The sequence below is a fragment of the Chlamydotis macqueenii genome, chromosome 1, assembly GCF_036417535.1.
Source record: "Chlamydotis macqueenii isolate bChlMac1 chromosome 1, bChlMac1.mat, whole genome shotgun sequence".
Classification (NCBI taxonomy): domain Eukaryota; kingdom Metazoa; phylum Chordata; class Aves; order Otidiformes; family Otididae; genus Chlamydotis; species Chlamydotis macqueenii.
Genome location: NC_141556.1, coordinates 88,266,093 through 88,286,888, shown reverse-complemented (window position 1 = coordinate 88,286,888; position 20,796 = coordinate 88,266,093). Strand labels below are relative to the sequence as shown.

The following is a 20,796-nucleotide window of genomic DNA, read 5'->3' as shown; positions in this document are numbered from 1 at the left end:
AATCCTATCTGTGCTAAGAATTTATTGGCTACTTAGGAGTATATGCTGCAATGAACAATAGATGTATTCACAAGAAACAATTTTATTTTTTTTTATATATACTCTTATGTGGTGAATCAAGATACATATTTTATGTCCTCGCTAGAGAGGTAGTATTTCAGGTTAGTATTTGGCAGGATTTTATTATTCTACCTGAGTAGAATTTTGATTAGAGATTGCTATCTCAGTAGTGTTAAGCACTTTTTATACATTAAAAAAAAAAAAAAGCCTTAGTATGTGGATAGATGGTTCTTACCTTTTTTTAAGCCCATCTCTGAGGCACTGATAATGCTTGGAGATTTTTTAATAATGCTTCCAGTTCCTGCTCTTTACAACCTCTTCTAATTGAATTGATTAAGAAGATAATACATTTTGGTGACTAATCATAAGATACCTATTAGAATAATAAATCAGTTCTCCCTTCATACATTAGATTTCAAAATCTACTTATTTAAATCTGATGTTTTGGTACAATAGGAACTGTATTTTCAGCATTTTTATCAAGTGTATTTTCAAGGAACTTTCACACAATAAATACTTCTAACTTCATTCCTGTTAGCTGTTTGTCAAGATTTTGCTGACTCTTACCTCTTTATACATGCAGAGGGATTCCTGATATAGAAAAGCATTTTTGAAGAACATCTTTGCAATGATGAATCATAGGAAGAAAATAGGGGGAGGGGGCGTGTCTTGTTTTCTGCTGGTCAAAATATTGCAAACTGTTCGGTTTCATAAAGTGCTGATATTTCTTCCGCACTTACAGAAGAATTATTTAAAAGCCAAGGAACACTAGCAGAGGAGTAGCGTCTATGCCTGCATGGTTACTGTTACTGCTTAAACCTATATCGTTCCCAATATCCTCCTCTAACATGGAGAAACTTGAAAAGCTCTAAAGCTTTTTAAACTCAAGTAGATTTTATTCCAAGCTAAAGAGTACTCCTATTTCCGTTTCAAAGCGTGATGTATTTTTCCACCCAATACCACTAGTATCTAGATGAAATAGCTTGTTATGGTTATATTTTTATCAACAGTTAGCCAGACGTTTGATGCAGCACTTCTCAAATACCAGTTATGCTATTGAAAATGTCACATATTGTCCTATAGAATCTTCTGGTTTCATAAATGCAATATTCTCACAGCTATACTAATAAATTCTGTAGTTGCTCAATATTCTATATCTAATTTTAGCAAGGAATTAGAATTTTACAAATTCTTAATAGCATATTATTGATTCTAAACAATCTTGTTTTCACATACTTCTAAGTAAGCTGTTTCTTCCTTGCAATAATGTAAGAATTTATTTGCGCTGTAAACAAAACCACAAATATATAAAATCCCATTGTTGAACTTCTAAATTCTAAACTTCTTCCAGGCCTTTTTGACCAGAAGTTTTTGAGATTTTAGGAGTTACTACTGACATTTATTTGATGAGGCTTTCTTGCACAGAGTATGAACTACATTTTGTATTATCAAGTAGTTAACATTGTGACTTTAAGTATCAACAGCAATAAAAAATACACATGAATGCAAATTATTCTTACTCAACAAAATCCTTACAGAGATTCCCTGCCATTATAACAGCCTGTAGAAAGGGAATATGTTTGGTCCCCAGGCTTAGTGGATTTCGTTGCAGACTGTAGCCATTTGCACTGATCATGTCTCAGTCTGTTCCAACTCTGGGCTCTGACGAGCACCCTATTTCGTCTGCAGTTATCCTCATAGAAACATTGAAATAGGGATTGTATTAACCTTTTGTTTAGCTGCTTTCGTGAAAATGTGTACCCCTACCTGGCTTGTCTTCTGTCCTGTTGCACAGATCCAAAATAGTCCATCTGATTCTAAGAGCTAATACTGCGTAGTTGTTAAGCCCATAAAGCCCCCTTTCCATCTAGAACAGCAGACATCCAAGCCTGATCAAGAATTTCAGTGTAGACGAATAGACCCAAAACATCAGCTCTTTTGCTGCATAAGACAACAAAATCTGTATTTCAATCCAATTTTTAATTGTAATTTTAGATTAAAGAAAACGCTGAAATAAAGAGAACAATGATGTTAAATAATAAAAATAAAGTTGTTGTGAGATGGAACTCTGTGGTATACTCATGTAGCTGATGGGTATATGGATGTCTGCACAGATACATATGCTGGCATGCAGTCCTCCTTGCTTTTATACATTATAACTAACTCTGAGAAGTCTTTCAGATTTTATACTTTTGGTTATTACTTTTTTTTCAAGCATTCTGCTTTTTTAAGCCACTTTGCATTCTCCAAAAGGTTCTCTCTGCCATGACTTGGTAGTTGCCATCAACTGCTCTTGTGAGACCCCTACTCTGCTCTCATGAGACCCCACCTGCAGTACTGCATCCAGCTCTGGAGCCCCCAATATAAGAGGGACGTGGACATGTTGGAGCATGTCCAGAGGAGGGCCACAAAGATGATCAGAGGGCTGGAGCTCCTCTCCTGTGAAAAACGGCTGAGAGAGTTGGGGCTGTTCAGCCTGGAGAAGAGGAGGCTCCGGGGAGACCTTATAGCAGCCTTCCAGTACCTAAAGGGGGCTTATAGGAAAGATGAGGAAAAACTCTTTAGCAGGGCCTTTTCTGATAGGATGAGGGGTAATGGTTTTAAAATAGGAAGAGGTAGATTCAGATTAGACATTAGGATTTTATTTTTTTTTACAATGATGGTGGTGGAACACTGGCACAGGTTGCCCAGAGAATGGGTGGATGCCCCATCCCTGGAAACATTCAAGGCCAAGTTGGATGAGACTCTGAGCAACCTGATCTGGTTGGAGATGTCCCTGGACCTTGCAAGGTGGTTGGACTAGATGACCTTTAAAGGTCCCTTCCAACCCAAATTATTCTATGATTCTATGATCAAGAGCTTGTGCTGGCAAACTCTGCCAGTTTTTTCCTCCTTGCCTGCATTCACACAGAAATTAGAGCATTTTTTAATATTTATGTCTATATGTGGTTATATCATACATCTTAGGAAGAAAGTAAAGGCAGAGTGGAGTTTTTCCTTTTAAATGTTGTGTTTGGAAAACTGTTTGGAAATCCCACCAGCAGTGATAGAAAACAGTCTTTCTTTATTTTATTATTTCTATTGCCAATTATGTAGTTTTTAACTGTTCCAGCTTAATCATTGTTGACTGGAAAGGACATTTAGATCTTAGTGCTACAAACTTGCCTCTGAACAAGGAATCCTAACAAGGATTTGCTGTGCATTGTAATTTTCTAGGAATGCTATGAGCAGAGTCTTTGAATTTGCTTTAGCTTTTCTTTAAAATAATTCAATTGTAGCATTTACCTCAGCTCTTTTGATTATATGTAGTTAAAATCTGATAAAGAGATATAGAGAACTATTTGATATAGAGAACTTGAATTGAAACGTCAATGTGAGCTGGCAAAATGAACCACTCAACAATATTTAGTCATTATCTTTAATAACCTTATCAAAAATCCTATGGCAAGTACAACGCAATTTCCATTTTCATAGATCCAATATACTTTTGCACTGGAAGTTTTTCTTTTGCATCTGCATATAGAATGACTGAAACTGTTTGGGGGCTAAGTTGCTTTGTCTCTTGCATGATTTTGTCCAATTTGTTTTGGAAATGGGTAGTATTTGGTATATACTTTTTATACTTTTTTATACTTTTTATATTTTATTATACTTTTATTATTCAAGAGTATTTGTGAGGATCACTGTAAGAAGCTTTGTAAACAGCCTGGCAGAGGCTTCTGGGATTTTTCCTGCTGGATTTTGGTTTAGGTTTTTGAGGCTTTAGGTTTGTTTTTTAGATTCAGCAAATTTTACAATAATTCTCTGTGTCTGTATGTCAGCCTGTTACTTTGGCCTACTGTTTCATAACAAGGCTTCCAAAGTCTTAGGATCTATCTATACCTTAATGAGTGTTTGCACATAAATGTGTGTGTGCAGCCATGGAGAAGGGCTGACATTTGCTCTTCGAAGTCCAGTACGTTGAGGTCAGGGTCTTGGAAATACGGTACCAAGTTATTATCTTAGAAAACGTTCACAGCCTGAGAAACCAGACTCAGCTGATGTCATGCTGTGTATTGCAGTATTTCCTACATCACTTCTATACATTTTTTAATCAGGTTTTCTCTTGTCAGTTATGACTGTACGGTTATGCTGTCTGCAGCAGTGCTGTATGGATGGTGCATTGGATTTATTTGGACTGAGTGAGTGAGTGTGACCATTCGGTTTCCTTCTCATGTGGCAAGGTGGTGGGGGAGAAGGAGGAGATTTCTGTTTTTACAATTAGCTCCTTTTTTCTTGGTTCTGTGGGGTCTGAAGCTCACATGTGGATGTGGACTAAGTGAGGGTGGCCTAGAAGACCATCACTGCAATTTTCAAAAACAGTGGTTCCTAGGCCTCCGAGGAAAGAGAGAAACAATCTCGTCATTTGGTCTAGAAAAATATTGAAGAAAAAGCACAAAATTATTCAAATCCGTGGCAGAGTACTGCAGAGAGGAAAGGAATAACCTGCTGTCTGTGTCTGCTGAGAAAAGGACAGGATGTAATGGACAAAAATTACTAAGGCAGAGGCACGACTCCAGGGAGGCAGTAGGGAATTCGTTTTGATCACGAGGATAGTTAACCACAGAAATGGATTCTCTGAGGAGGTTATTGCATCTCTGGCAGGTTTTCAGAACAGCTCATACTCTCCACCACATTCCCTTTGCCATGCCTCTCCATATTGTAGAGTGGATGACTTCTGGTAAACTTCCTTGCCCAAGCAGCCCGCCAAACTGACACTTACCTGATCTGCTGGGCATGTTACAGCAGTCATTGGTCTGCTTCACGTGGCCACTAACTGCCACGGCTTCTCACAGCTAGGCTTTCATAGCCCTTGGCTTGAAATGCTTTTATTTATTTCTCAGTGAGGGCATTATGGAGTTGGTGCTGCTTGTAAATAATTTCAATTTTGTTAGCATTTGAAGTTGCTTTAATCATTGTAACTAGTAACAGTAAGAACAGTATAATAGGAAATAACTTAGAGACACTGTGGTAAACCACAGTCTCCGCTAACTGCTCAGTTTGTCACCACATTTCTTGTCTGTGCCAAGAAGCAGATTAAAATGTTGTTGTTCTTCTATATCTAGGAAGTTTCTTTCTTACTGCAGAAAGTTTATTCAAATAAAAAATAAGTTATTAGGAAGTTGAAATTATTTTTTCCTGTTAGAAAAATCACAGCATTTCTGGTCTAATGGGCGCTGCAAACTCAAAGATTTCTGAAATTCTGTATGACTGTAATAAAACATTAGGCGCCAAAACAGCAAGTGTTCCAAGGAAGGATATGCCAGCATCTTCTGTAAGGCTTTCATATCTGTTTCAAAGTATTCAGTTTGAACACTGAACTATGAGATCCATAGACTATTCTTGGCAGAATATAATTGTTTCCAGAAGTGACTTGTCCATAGTCTTAAGTTCTTTTTCAGTTATGGTGGAGATCAGAGTGTGTGTGCTTCTTTTCTACTGTAAATAACATAAAATAAAAAACTTCTTTTTTTCCTGCTTCCTCTTAGAAAGGAGGTGTAGAGAGATTTTAAAGGTGAGCAAGGGGCAAAGCCCAGTCTACCTGTGATACAGACACATCAAAAATAATGGCAGCTGATCCTTGGGGGTAAGGGGACAATTTATCCCACCTATGTCAATCTGTCCCTTTAGGATGCAGTCTGAGAGAGAGTGCTTATGAGAGTGGATGTCTTACCCAAATTGATGAGGCGTGCCACTTGCCCAGGAGGTCTGGTAGAGGACATGCCTAAAAAGTAGATTGTTATGGCAAGAGGGAGCCCCATTTCTAGACCCTGGCAATGGTGTTAAAGTTCCCCAGAACAGATTCATATTTTATATCAGGTCTGCAGTGAATAAAAAATGGGACCAGAAGGGCCAGAAACCTTAGGCTCAGCCGTTCAACTGAACGGCACAGCCATCAGGGACTCAGCTGCCAGGGGAGACATGAATGAAGAATGCGGTTCCTCATTATACCTTGTGGCCGCAGATGCAGAAGGCATGGATGGATGGAGTCGGTCCTCTTAGACTGATTTGTGCCTATTGCTTATGGCCTCCAGCTTTCTCCTGAGCGCTACAATCACTAGACTGCAAAAAGCCCATGGAGCTGTCATTGTTTAGACTGAATCATAATCCTTATTGATTCTAACCACTGGTTTCCCTCAGAGGTTTAAGAGGAGTTTAAGTGTGTGTCTGCCTAAATCTGGTCACAGCAGAGCTTGCAATGCCCTGTGTTCCTAGAAAAAGCAGTAGGGGGAGGTTGTCTAAAGACTGAGGTGTCTTGTGAAAAAGCATGTCTAATGGCCAGGAAAGGCCTGGGAAAAAATGGAGAAGAACCTTACATGGATGCATGTGAGCTGCTGGTGCATACATTCCAACTCTGTTGGGCTAGATAGAGTTCATGTCTGGTTTTCCCCGGAGTACTTTTTCTGTCAGGTTCTAGTAGGATGTTAAGATCCACTTGTTTTCTCATAGGAATCTGGATTTTCCTTATTTTTAAAACAACCAACTAAATGAAAATTTTGTTCTTTTTACATTCACCGAATGTCTAGTCAGTTTTAATTTAAATGATTACTTGACTCCAAATTAAGCTAATTTCATACTGTGCTCTAGGCATGCTGAATTTTGGAGGGTGTATTTTGCAGTGCATGCAATTGCAAAATACAATAGCAATTGCTTCAGATCAACATAAACTTTTTCTACATCTGAAATAACATTTTTGAAAGTGGGTCCTGGTACTTCTGTGGCAAAATGGAATAGATGGTGGGCTGGTGTGTATAAAGAAATAAGAAAGAGAACAGGAATATTCTGAGATTGGAACAGCTATTATCACATAACTTGAACAAAGAAGTTTTTTTAAAGCAAAACTTTTCTAACTACCCTTCAGTTACACGAGCAGCGGATCTATCAGAAGGGAAGAAGAGAGTCCTTTAGAATGCTTTCACTTACTTCATTGTAACATTAACTATTTTGACTTTGTTACTGAATGAACCCAAGGTTTTTCTTTTATGTCTTTTGTCTCCTCCTTATTCTCTCTTCTACTTATGAAAGTTATACAACATACTATTGTTTACCAAACCATCAATGTTATGAAAGACACTTCAACAGAATGGATATTTTAGGTTGGGATTTAACTTCTAGAGAATTGTGGTGTCTTTGATTAAAAAATATATATCGAAACGTATAACCTGTATCCAAATTGAGCTCTTCTTGACATGAATGTGAAGATGGTTTTCTTGTGTGAGTCAAGGGAAGTGATTCATACAATTGAATGTGGAAGTTTGATAGATTACTTACTGTAAAGATCTCTGTCGTGTTTGTCTTTCTATAAAAATGCTTACTTCTCCTTCATTTTCAATATGAAGAATAGTTCTGCCTTAACGGTTCCCTGCTGTTTTTGAAACATGCTGAACTAAGCCTAAGCCTGAACTTTCCCATATTCTGGAAATATCAAAATAAAGATCCAAGTCTGGTGACTTGAATCTATTTTCTCTTTCAGGCCTTTATTTGCCATCATTTACATCAGTCTTGTATCAGTATGATTCTGTGGAGCCGTTCAGGTTACGCTGCTATAACTGTAGCAACTTCAGGGCAATTCATTTCAGAATTTTTTCCAGGGAAGGTCAAGCAGCTGTGAGCTCCATCTAAGTGCGGACGTAGCCACCCTGGTTTGAATGCTCTGCAAGCAGTATATTCACAGGCTTTTCAACATAGTTTTAGGGAAACTTATTTGAGTTGATCCAGTAGGAAATCATTCACAGTAAAATTCCAGGTTATTATTGCATTGTTTGTGCTTAAGACAGCTTCTGCTGCTTTCTAGTGAATTGCTTTATGTTGAATGCAGCTTTAGAGTGGTGCTATTAAAATGTGTTTGAAGATGTTTTTAGCCAAGTGAACATGCAGTGTTCTTAAATGTGTCAAAACCCTGCAGCGTTACTTCCTTCCCCTTTCTCCTCTGTGTTGCTGAAGCATTGCCGTCAGTAATTTGATTCGGTCTCTGTGTCTCTATGGTGTTACTGTGTGCAAATTCATGTTTGAAGTATAATTACTTTACTTTACTATATGTTTACAGTGGCATTCAGAGCTTTGCATGCTTTCCTGACTATATAGTTTTTGAAGTGATAGATTTATCTTAAAATTTTAAGATTATAATCCTTAACCTGACAAGTGTTTTAATAGTTTCATTAGCTTCTGTTAGGTCTGATATTTGGGATCAAAACTTTAAGAAATCTCCAAGTGAGGAGAATAACTTTGTTGTCAAATGAATAACATTTAACTTTGTTTCCAGAATATATTGGTTTCCATATCAAAAAAAGGTCAACTTTTGTATATGTTTTATAACCAGATCAGTTACTCAGTATGGTAAAACCAGAAAAGGACCTATAAATAGCATCCAAGACACTGACAGTTAGTTGCAGAACTTCAGTAATGAAAGTAACGTTAATTTGGAGTGAAAATTTTGATCTTCATCACTGGTAGGTTTTTTTTTCATTCCTCATAGGAAGTGATACTTTTACTTCTATGATTCCTAACTTCAAGAAGAAAATTATTTTATGCTTCTGTGTTAGTGCTAACTCCACTATTTTAGAATAATCACAATGACAATTTCTTGAAAGAGATGATAGGTGAAGATGTGTTCCCCTTCCCCTTTGCTGCAGCTGAGAATAGAGGAGTCAAAATATTCCCCTGAAGATGGCATACATATTTTCATTAATATCCTACCTCCTTTTTTTTTAATTCCATGGGAAAGTAAGGAACCTCTAGTTTTATTTCCACTAAATAAAAGGAAGTTAAAAAAAAAAAATCTTTGCAATCTCTGCTCTGTAAAGGTGACAGTTGAAACACATGGAATCATTTACTCAAATTATCTTCTAAATTGTCAGGAAACCCCCAAACCCTAAATTAAATCCTCTCCTTGACATCAGTGCACTGCAGCAGGACAGCTCTGTCGTGGAAGGAAAGAGCTAGGACAATAACTGCTCAGGGCTGCTTTCGTACAAATGTCATGATGACGGTTGGCTCAATTGTTCTTGTCCTTTTGCAATGCATGCGATTTTGTGGCAGTAGGTTACATTTCCAGACGGGCAATGCTTCAGCAATTACATGGAATCAGTACATTCTCACACGACGAGCGTCACTATACTGCTCACACATGGATGAACAAAGGTAAGACTCAAAAACACTGGCTTCGTTTTTATCCTAGCATGTGAGTTGAAGTGTCCTGTGTGTTTCTGTCAGTGAGGTGCGTAGCAAGATAGAGGTTTTGCAGTTGCTTTTAAATCAGAAACCTTCTGTTTGTATGCTGCTGCTTGTAGCTGGAATTTAACCATCAGTCCAGTGTTATGAAGGATGTTTGTTCCTCAGTTTCCATCTGCATCTTACTAACCCAAACCATGCATTGGACAGGGCTGAACGAAAACATTTTGAAGAAAGCAGAAGTAGTGGTGGTGTTTATATTGCGTAGTCTTAACCCATGGAATGCAGCTTTTTGAAATGCACTGGCTGCAGATAATAGTGCTTTTGCTCAGAGCTGCTCATAGTCTAACAGCCTGAATCTCCCAGCATCTCCCAAATGATAGTCACTCGTTAGCTCTCAGGGGACGCTGGACCCCTCTGAAGGTGGTCTCAGCTCCTCTGCTGCTAGCTGCTGGAACAGCCTGGAGACCTATTTGGAAAAGAAGAAGAGCCAAGAAATCCAGGTCTGCCAGAGGAAGAGGAGGAAAAAGACGGCTGGGTGGGAGCAAAGGGATCCTGGGATTTGGATATGTGTCTCTCAGAGAAAAGGGAATACTGGACTCTGTCAAAGCAGGAGGCAGTTTAGAGGCAGGAGCACATTTACAAGAAAGTGTCATAATAGCAGGATGTTCTGCAAAGGAGGAGAAGAGAGAAAGAGAACTGAGGACGAGAAAAGTATCTGCCTGTCACATATGAACGTGCTGTCCCTTTATGGAAGCAGAGAGTCCAAATAAACATTATTTGACCTAGGTTACAGAGAGTACCTGGAAGTGGTGCTGGTTCAGACTCAGTGCAGAAAGATGATGAAGCTGACGTTCTTGCTACACCCATCATGCAGTGCGAGAAAAGGAAAATGTAGGAGAAAACCCAGAATATGGTGGTTGGGATAAGGATTACTACAGATTGACATTGTTCATACAGGTCAACTTTTAGAAGATGGGACATCACTTTTTTAAAAAAAAAAAAAAAGCAGTTGTGCTAGGAAAGGATATGGCAAGTTTTTAAAACTTCCTGAAGAAAGTGCTTTTATATTTCTCCTGAATACAAAGAACTGTTTTCTAAATAGAGAATTTAGGGTATAATCTCTTTGAGAAAGGAGGTCGAGGGAATAGGCCTAAACTAAATTTTATCCCGAAATCCAGGAAGAGGAGAGATTTCTACCTTGCTTTCGAGCTAGCCAATAAAGTCACATAGTGATTGCAGCCTTTCATAGGTTTTGGTTTGCTGCTCGGATATGTTCAACGACATCAAATTTTGACATATGTCATGCTGGTCTTCAGAATTTCAGTTTAAGTAGTGTATTTAGTAGATAATGGCACAGTATGTTCCCAAAAGTGTCCTAAAGATTCTACCTGTTAGTGTCAGTTCTGGGAAGATGTATGAGTTAACCGTACTGCACAGGAATGAGGAACATTTCTTCTTAATTTAGGGAGGGAGAAAGCTTGATGACACATGCAAATGGCACATCATATATTTTAAGTTCTGTGTATGTCACCTACACTAACTGCATGTGTCCTTTCAACATCTTTCTCAGTTTGAGCACTACCATATTTTAGTTTTATGTGACTATGATATTAATACAGCTGTTAAAGAGAAAATGAATTACATAATAACATTTCTTTTAAATTAGATACTCTTTGGGGGAAAATATATATACATACATTTATGTATGTGGAGCCCTGATGATCTCTGCCTTGAAATTACTGCCTTGCCTTCTTTACCTGGCAGCTGTCACTGTGCTTATGAAGGAGCTGGGTCAACCAGTCCACTGCAGGAGAAGTACAAAGTGCTTGGGATATGGGAGACACTCTTTCTCAAAGTATTAGAAGCTATGTTTCCACATGAATAAACAATCCCAGTTTTATACGGATATATTTAGCAGTACTGAGCCAGAACTGGAGAGCTGTAACAGTGCCTACATGAAGGTGGAACGGGGTGAGGGCAGTGCATGGAAGTTCTCTTCCATGAGGGTGGGACTGAAGTGCCAGGGATGGCTGTCCTCTGAAGCTCCTGTTGACAAGTTATGGATGCCCTCAAAGAACAGAAGCTGGCCCAAGTGTGAAAGAGTAGCAGGAGAATCTGACCTGATCCCTCTGTACCAGCCTTTAAGGTAGCACATGTAGTAACCCTTGGTGTGGTTCCAGCAGTGCTTTGCCATGGTTCTCTCCAGTCTTTCCCACATAGTTGCTGTGAAGAGGATAATTTCAGCAGTTTACAGTGAGTCATCTGGGTAGGGGTATACAATGCTGCGATGTGTTATCTGAGGAGGAGATTCACTGGTGACACTTGCTTCTGAACAGGAACCATATACACAATATGATGCTTAGCCCAGTTTTATCATAGAATGATAGAACAGTTTGAGTTGGAAGGGACCTTCAAAGGTCATCTAGTCCAACCCCCCTGCAAGGAGCAGGGACATCTCCAACCAGATCAGGTTGCTCAGAGCCCCGTCCAGCCTGGCCTTGAATGTTTCCAGGGATGAGGCATCTACCACCTCTCTGGGCAATCTGATCCAGTGTTCTACCACCCTCATTGTAAAAAAAAATTCTTCTTTATATCTAGTCTAAATCTGCACTCTTTTAGTGGAGTATATGAGAAAGTCCTTTTCTAATTTTATTCTTCAACCATGGCAGAAAGTATTCCTCTTTTTAGACTTTTATACTGTCTCTGAAGAGACAGCCCTCTCTAATGAGCTATAAGGGTAATTTCATACCAGACACATACCTACTTCATAATGATAGGTTCAGAAGCGAGCCTTTTATCTCAGAATCCAGTAGCTTCAACTATTTCTCGATCTCCAGAACCTCCTGGTCCTCTAGTTGTTATTGCTGCAGAAGAGCATATGGGGTGTTTCAAATGATCTAGCCCTGTTTTTGACTACAGGTCAGCAGCACTGGCACGAATTCTTTTGCAAAGACTGTGCTAGCAGCCAGCCCTACTCTTCTTCCCTCTTGGTCCTTTACTCTTCGGTAATTTTTTAGCCTCAGTGTCCTTTATAACCTCCAGTGTGTTGCCACTGACAGTTCCTGCTAATGCCAGGAGCTTCCTCACGCAGCTTTGTGCTTCCTGCCTGGCACTAGGCAAAGCAAAGCAGAGATCCTTAGCCCTACAGCAGTCAGACCCTGTTTGTTGTCATTTCTCTGTGCAAGGTTCAGAGAGTGTCTCCGTACCGATGTATTTGCAGTGAGGACAATATGGCTCTCTCTCCAGTTGGCTCTCACTGTTGCCTGCTAAAGCTTGGGCAGAAGGATGGACTGGTCAGTGCTGGCTCACTGTGGAGTTGTTGCCAAGGGCACAGAGCAGGTTTCTCTCTTCACTGCCCGGGAAGCCAGAGTTGATTTGTACCCTGAGACGTCTTAGATGCTAAGATCAGTTTAGCAATGGGTGTCTTTTCTCCAGAGAGCAGTTATTAATAGCTTGACAATAAACGATGACTGTGAACGCAGTGCTAGAATGTCCTAGCGATGGAAGCAAGAGCAGAGCAAAGGACACATGCTCTGAAGTTGGTAATGGCGTCTCCCTTCATGTCCTGCAGCAATGAGATACATGGATTAATTTTAAATGCATTGGTAACATATGGGTCTAAAATTATTTCATGCTATTTAGAACAAGTCCTTTGAGCTAAGGCTGTTGTAAATTCTAATTAGTCTATGCTAATCTCCATAATAAGCAGCTATTTCTAATGCAGATCTAACTGATGAGGTCTGACAGCATTTTCCACACTTACACACTGGCAGCAAGCTGGTATCGTCCTAGTATCAGAATGTTTGCTCAGGTTACCAAAACTCTGTACTTTCTGTACTCTACAGCAGGCAGTTTGTGTTTGCTGCAGGCTTGGGCCTGTTCTAGGATTGCCAATTTATACCTGCTTGCTTGTATTTATTTGTGCAGAAAATAGGGAAAACTCCTTCAACCGTTCCCGAAGCTCCAGCGTGTCCAGTATCGACAGGGACTCAAAGGAGGCAATCACTGCTTTGTACTTCATGGAGTCCTTTGCCCGAAAGAATGACTCTGCTGTCTCCCCCTGTCTCTGGGTTGGAACGGGCCTCGGTATGGTCTTAATCCTCTCCCTTAATCTGCCTGCTAGTGACGACTTACGGCAGTCAGAGCCAGTCATGGTGTCGCCAAGTGGTAAGAGTGCAGCTCTTTTCCTCTTTATTATCTGTCTTGGTACAACAGGGGGAGTAACTGCATGGTTTTGAATGGCCTTTGGGGCAGAAATTTCTCAGTACGTGCATGGTTGCTCACTACATAGAAGGCGCACAGGTAAAGAAGGGTGCTCCTGAGAGACCTGCCGCTTCATGAACTGAGACACTTTGGTTGTGTCAGTTCCAAAGTTTACCTTGTGTCATGGGCAAAGTTACAAGTTTCCTGTGAGGAAAGGGAAATTAGCAGAGTTCCTTTGTATTGTCAAATTATAGGCAGGCGTACAGCTCTGATGCAGTCCTATCTGGGATGCTGTGAGCGGTTTGGCTGTCTTACTATCAGAGAGCTGCAGAGAAGCAGAAGGGAATTGAGGAAAGGAAACAAAAATGTTGGCAGGTTGATGTACCAGGAGAGATCCTTGGCTGAGTGAGTGACAGATGGTGTAGCAGAGAGAACAGAGGGCTGAGAGAGGTCGGGTGTGAGGAGAGGCAGTACGTGCTTAGTATGTTTAAAGTAAAATAACGACAAAAATCAGAGAATGCGCAGGAACAGAAGTTTCCCACGCCCGTTTTGTTTAGAAAAACAATGCTGGAAGGTCACCAGACTAAGAGAAGCAATTTTACTGCTGAGGAATAAATGTACTACTAGTATAATTCACAACAGCCTAGCTTTACGGTTTTCAATAGCATGTATTATATAGAGTATTTGATATCAGCTGCCTGAGACTTTTTCAGTACTGGCAGCCTGTTTGTTCACTTTCTTGTGTGGTCAGGAAGAACTGAGTGAGTAAGACTTGTCACCTCAGCTAGATTAATGTGTTTGCTCTGTTTACAAAAGCTGAATATCAGCTGCGCTGCACGCGTTCACGGTACTGACAACCAGTTTAATCGTGATGCCAGTGTCAGTGAGAGGAAATTATATCTTGCAGGCACAGTTCTGACACTGAAAGGAGCCGTGCTGACCTTCGCGTGCTTGGACTGCGTGGGGACGTTGACTCATCCACCGTATGAAGTATGGAGGGACCCACACAGTGCTGATGATGGTGAAAAAACAAGGAAAAGGAAACTTGTCATGCATTCCCCTTCCTCCTCCCAGGATATGGGTGATCATCAATTTGCAGTCATTTGTTCAGAAAAACAAGCCAAAGTCTTCTCATTGCCTTCCCAAACATGTCTTTATGTCCACAACATCACCGAAACGTCCTTTTTATTGCGAGCAGATGTGGTCACCCTCTGTAACAGCGTCTGTCTGGCGTGCTTTTGTGCCAATGGGCACATCATGACACTGAGGTACTTATCTAACTAATCTTGTGGCAAAACTATGCAAAGAGGGGGCACAGTGCCGTCACGTTCCACTTGTGTTTGCTCCAGAGTGCCTGATGCTCTGCATTAACTCCCTGACGGGTGCATTTAATGCCCCGCCTTGCCCGCTGCCATGCCTCTTCCTTGGCCTGTCTCCACGTGGGGAGTTAAGGCAGTCGCGCAGCAAAGCAAACTCCTTTTTTCATAGTAATCCCCCACCCGTGACAACTGATGGCTGGTAATTTTTAACTGTCATAATGAAAACCCTGATAATTTCGCTCTGTTCTGGTAGGTCAGGTATAAAGGAGTGTAGCAAAACTCAGGCGTAGAAAGGCTACTGTTTATCCAGTGTGAAGTAGGAAGTCCCACTCTTGTGGTTTCGGAAGATTTTCTGCTCAGAGCACCTCCTTTCCCTTCCTTGCCATCTCCACCATTGAGCTGACTGTGCAGCAGCCCTGTCGTCCTGCTCTCGCCCTGCCGCACCCCCTTTCCCCAGCCAGGCCATTTAAATTTTGGAAAGTGCTCTCCAAAACGGCAAACCAGGAGAAGCTGGAGGACAGCAAAGGTGATGCTGGAGCCTTTGTCCACAGAGTGCAAGCAGGGCCCAGCCATGCAAACTGCCCAGCCATGTGGCACAAGCCATACCATGTCACATGCATGTCCCAAATCCAGAGAGCAGCAGAAGCCTACGGTCATTGAGGCAAGGCAGCTGAAACTTGTCCGTGCAAGGAAACAATTTCTGGCAGAATTTTTCAGCTTAGAGCTGCACTTTAACTGTTCCAGTTATGAAAAGCATAAACTTACATGTTTGTTTAAAATGCAGCCGCAGAGCAGGTGTGCCACATGTGGCAAGCGGTGACTAACCTAGGTATCTGCATCTCTCCAGCTTGCCCAGCCTTCGCCCACTGCTGGACATCAACTATTTGCCGGTGACAGACATGAGGATAGCGCGGACCTTTTGTTTCACTAACGAAGGGCAAGCTTTGTATCTCAGCTCTCCCACGGAGATCCAGCGCCTGACGTACAGTCAGGAGATGTGTGACAATCTGCAGGTAGGGCTCAAACCTTGCTTTGTTGTCTTTGCGTGGGAGGGCCGGTGGCCTGACTCCTCAGATGTAAATTGCCATGTGTCTACTGCTAGATTGCTCAAAAGAACATGTCACACCAGTCTACGGTTTCTATTCCAAAGACAAAATTTTAAATGATTAAATAAGTAACACTGGCATTACCAGAGATGCTAACTTGTCAAATAGCAAACAAAATCTTGGTGGGGGGAGAAAAGTACTTTAGTATGTGGTGATTTTTAGTATTTCAAGTGAAGGCTGTGCTGCAGGAGCAGGACAGATGCGTTCCTCTCCACTTGCCCTGGCTGAATGATGCCAAAGCAGCAGAGAGAGGTCAGCAGCTCTGGCGCTGTTTGGACTTTTTCATGTCACTGTCACCTTGCTCCTCTGCCCTAAAGGCTGGCCCGAGCCTACAGCCAGCCTGCACCTAATTGCAATCTCTGCTGGCTCCGTATGGAGGCAGATTCGTGCCCAAATGGGCCTCTTCACAGCCTGCTTCTCTCAAAGTCCTACCGTACACAAGACCAACTGTTAAAAATGACTGAAGGGAAAGCAGGGGAAGCTACAAATGGAGAGCAGCTACAGCAGTTGGTACCAGCATGTGTCCAACCACACAGCAACTGCCTCAGTAAAAATATTCATTCCTTTGCATATTCTTATTGTTTTTTATTTTAACTCTAAAAATATCCTAATACCTGCAGTTTTCAGTAGACAGGTGGGAGCATGAGACAAACCAATGTGGTTAGTATCAAAAAAATACGCTCTGTTTTAATATATGCTTTAATTATTTACCATTGTTTTTACTCCAATAATTGGTACTCACCTTCTTCCACGTGAGGAAAGCATCTCCCATTCATTATTCACTAAAATACAGGAGCTATAGAAATGGTCTAATTAAAATAACTTATTTTGAGCAAAAGGTCTTTCCAATGTTAGATTTGGGTTGGGTTTTCCTTACAATGAAAATGCAAACTAAAATGTCATTTACTGAAGAGGAGGAATTATGAGAGGTTACAGGGAGAAACATGAGTAATAAAAGGGAAAAAAAAAGAGGGAGAATGAGTTCTAGGTTATATAATTAGCAGTGAACTAGGATAGAAATGTAAAAGAAACGGTCCTGCCAGCACGCGTTATGCCCTAGGGAGTAACGTGTGCTGAGCTGAGCAACTCGCATCGCAGCACTGTCTGTCTCAAGTCTGAAAAAGCACTGCGAGGAGCGAGCACTGCACACCAGCTTTTGCGCATCACAGAAGAGATTATTTTACAGGGAACTGATTTTAAAATGATCAAAAGGTTCGATCAGTGTATCTTAGAAGATGGACCTATAGTGAGAGGCTGTTACAAGCTAGATTTATTTTTTAAATTAACAGCATCATACAACAAGCAACCAAAGGGAGAGACAGCCCTTGCTTCTCTGTGCTGCCGGACTGTGGCTGCTTTTATCTTGGCTTGTATGCAAAGAGGACAGTAAAAGGCTTGCACAGTCATGATACGTCTGCCAAAAGCAGATGACCCAGCATCACTTGCTACCGAGGAAAACAAGCCGGGCTGTGTGAGAGCCTCCACTGAGGCTCCGAGGGCTGCAGTCATTTTTCTCCCCAGAGCAGGTGACTGTGCAGAGGAGCACTAAGCGTGAGTCACAGCGCCGTCCTAGCACTCAGCCTCCCAGGAGGTGAGTGCTTTGTGCAGCACAACAGCTGTAGCTGCCTGTTGAGGCTTGGATGAGCAAACACAGCGCTGAGCAACAGCAGCAACTGTTCTCATTGCACAGCCTCACTGGTTTCAAACGCTGATGGGACCGCACGCTTTCTTTATCAGTTTTATTCTGGAGAGCCCACTTTTCCTAGTGCTGCTGCAAATAAACCTGAGCCTAAGATTTGTTTGGGTTGACTGCTCCGCAATCTGGCACCATGACAGTGCCTTCAGACACGCTTATTTAGCAGAACTGATGGCACTGCCAAAATGCAAAGTAACAGTGCAGGGGCTGGGAGGGGGAGGTTTGTATGGAAGGTGATGGGATTTTGTTTTTAAATAAAAATGAAATAAGCAACAGCCCACCTGAACTGCTAGCGAGCACTGAACTCAGGTACGCTACAGAGAGAAACCAGAGAGTGCCTGCCCTGCTTGCATGGACGATCACGAAATCAAAACACATAATTCACAACAAATTGTTTATTCAATTATAGTTTCACCTCTGCTGTTTCTAAGCAAAATGTAATCTCAGCACTGGCATTTTGACTCTGTATTGCTTATAATTTTTATAATTTTTGCTCTGTGGTGATGAACATAAAACTGGGCAGTGACAAACCAAGTCCCTTTGAAAGCATCAGTGAATCCAGTTGGGCCAAGTATTTGCCTATCATGAAGCACAAATGTTACATATCCAATACCGTTCACAGAACAGACTCTTCTAAAACTAGTTGATTAGATCCAACGCACGTGGCTCATTAATGCAAGTAAAGAAAACACCTAAAACTGCTTTGCCCTCCCTGTTTTTTTCACACTGCTAGGACATGCTTGGGGATTTGTTTACTCCTGTGGAAACACCAGAAGCCCAAAACAGAGGCTTTCTCAAAGGACTTTTTGGAGGAAGCGGACAAGCGTTTGACAGAGAGGAGCTTTGTAAGTAATTTGTTTGGCGAGGGGGGCAGTTTGTAGAAATTAATTCATGGGAATCGCCTGCCCTTGTCACCTAGGAATGGAGTGGTACATAAGATTTAGATGATTGATGAAAAAATAAAGATGACATTATGAAGAAAGGGGAAGGTCCTTAGTTGCCTTGACCTGTTTCCTTCACCTTGGCAACTTCTTTTGGGCAACTGAGTAGGGGGGCCATGACTGCACTGTAGATTTGCCAGTGTGCAGAGCAAAGCCCTTCCACGTGTGCCATCTGCACATCAAATGGCATCGCTGCTGTGAGGCTGCAGCTCAAGGACCAGAAACAGTGACAGAGCTCATTCCTGACTGTCCATTTCTCCTTTGCAGTTGGCGAGGCCACGGCAGGAAAAGCCTCTCGCAGTCTCGCCCAGCACATCCCTGGATCAGGTGGAATTGAAGGCGTGAGAGGAGCTGCAGGAGGAGTCATTGGGGACTTGACCCGTGCTCGCATTGCCCTTGATGAGAGAGGACAGAAACTGGGAGAACTGGATGAAAGGACTGCGAGCATGATGGCCAGCGCAGAGGCATTTTCCAAACATGCACACGAGGTAGGGGCGCTGGCACCACACGCGCAGAGCTGGGAACTGCCAACCCTGCAGCTGAGCCTTTGCTTCTCTTTGGGAAAGTCAAGTACAGGTCTCTCCATTCACCCAGGCATGTTGTTTTGGGTGTACTCATGTTAACTGACACGCCGTTTTTCCAGCTCCCAAACAATGACAATGCCAGAAATAACCTTCCATCGCACACCCCTTCCTTTCATGCTTGCATAAATGAGCATCCATTGTTAGCCTCTGAATCTGGCACTTCTCATCTCTCACCTTTCTCCCCCAATTCATTATGATTTTTTTTTTAAGCCACTTAGTGCAGCACATCTACAGAGTTGGGCAGAAAACAGGTAGGTGGATGTGTGTATATGGGAACCTTTACAGCTCTTACTGGGAAGAAGAGGAGAACATTTCTGGTACAGCCCTGTGGTAGAGTTCTATAGAATAGGGCTTGCCTGGAATAGACAGCTGCTGGGCATAGAGCTGGGAACGGAAAGCTCTTCCATCCCACGCTGTTAAGACTGGGAATCAACTAAAGTGATTTCCTTTGAAGATAAAACAACATTAAAGAATACTTCCAAAAATATATGGTTTTCATTTGAAATGCATCACATCTCTGGACAAGACCTTTACATTTGCATTTGCTTTGTAAGCGTGAGGCAAAAATACACAGAAAGAACATGTCCTGAAATGCAAAGTATCTACTGTGGTCCATAGATAAGCTGCGTTCTACAGGAGTAAAAAGCAAGTTCCTGGTTACTCCCCTACCTCTGTACTTTTTGCAGAAGAAAAGTAGTTAAAGCTCCTCAGGAAAAAAAATCTTGTAATGAACAGTAATAGCAGAAAACTTTTTTATTTTAAAATTTTTTTAATGTAGCAATTATGAAAATAAATACAAGTTCTCAGTGGAATCAAGATGTGGTGATACTGTTAGTAAAGTACTGCATTGCTCTCTTTTTTTTTTTACTTAAAAAGCTTGTGACAGTTAATGGGCCTAGGTCATGCGTGATACCTCATATGCAGAGCTGTGTTTTATATCTGGTTGTTTGTTTCCCGTTTCTGTAGGTGATGCTGAAATACAAGGACAAAAAGTGGTACCAGTTTTAGTCTTTCAAAGAAGCTGCTTGTGGCTTTATTAAGAACACTGTTCAGGGAAGCAACATTCATTTCCAAACGTACCAGTCACTGGCCAGAAACATTTTTTCTCCTAGAAGATGTTTTCCTGTTACTATTATTGGATTCATCGCAGTGGGAGTCAAGGAGAAATTTTACAGACCGTGAGACAGAAGCTAGAGTCACGTGGGTCTTACTCCAACAGCTGGCTCCTGCAGTAGCCAATTTTTTTTCCAAAAGGAACTCAGCCATCACTGTGGCAAGTAGTTTTTCAGAAGCTGTAGGTATGAACTCTGGGGAGTGCGTCTGGTTAAAAATATTCTGTACAAACTCGAATGTTAATGCACTTATAAAGTTTTGCATGACTAATTGACATCTTAAAAAAGAAAAAAAAAAAAGCAGCATGTTGTGACCGAAGAAAAATGGGATTTATTTCTATTCTGAGCAAAAAAAAAAAAATACTTAAATCGCAAAAATCTTTATTTTTTAAAAGTGACATTAGAAAAAGCCAGTACATTTCAAGCATGTTTGCTACCATTCTCAACATAAAAATGAGTTGAGCTGCATTTCCTTATCTGTGATTTATTTCCCTTGAAAAACCTTGCTCGAAATCAGTGCTCTTTAACGCCTACCAGAAGAATAAATAAATTCAAAATCCTA

The 20,796-nt window shown here is 41.2% G+C and overlaps 1 protein-coding gene across 4 annotated transcripts in view; it reads left to right on the top strand.

Annotated features, from left to right (window-relative positions):
- STXBP5L (syntaxin binding protein 5L) overlaps nt 1-20,796 on the top strand; it is a 202,723-nt gene extending 181,927 nt beyond the window's left edge. For 2 of the 4 annotated variants that reach the window (XM_086760844.1, XM_086760838.1), the window contains 7 exons: nt 9,142-9,240; nt 13,201-13,440; nt 14,384-14,744; nt 15,643-15,808; nt 18,331-18,442; nt 18,806-19,026; nt 20,089-20,796. In XM_086760844.1, the coding sequence (XP_086616970.1) occupies nt 9,142-9,240; nt 13,201-13,440; nt 14,384-14,744; nt 15,643-15,808; nt 18,331-18,442; nt 18,806-19,026; nt 20,089-20,130 (1,241 nt within the window). In that variant the 3' untranslated portion in view covers nt 20,131-20,796. The remainder of the gene's footprint in view (nt 1-9,141; nt 9,241-13,200; nt 13,441-14,383; nt 14,745-15,642; nt 15,809-18,330; nt 18,443-18,805; nt 19,027-20,088) is intronic. The other 2 variants (XM_086760830.1, XM_086760821.1) reach the window with 1 other exon arrangement.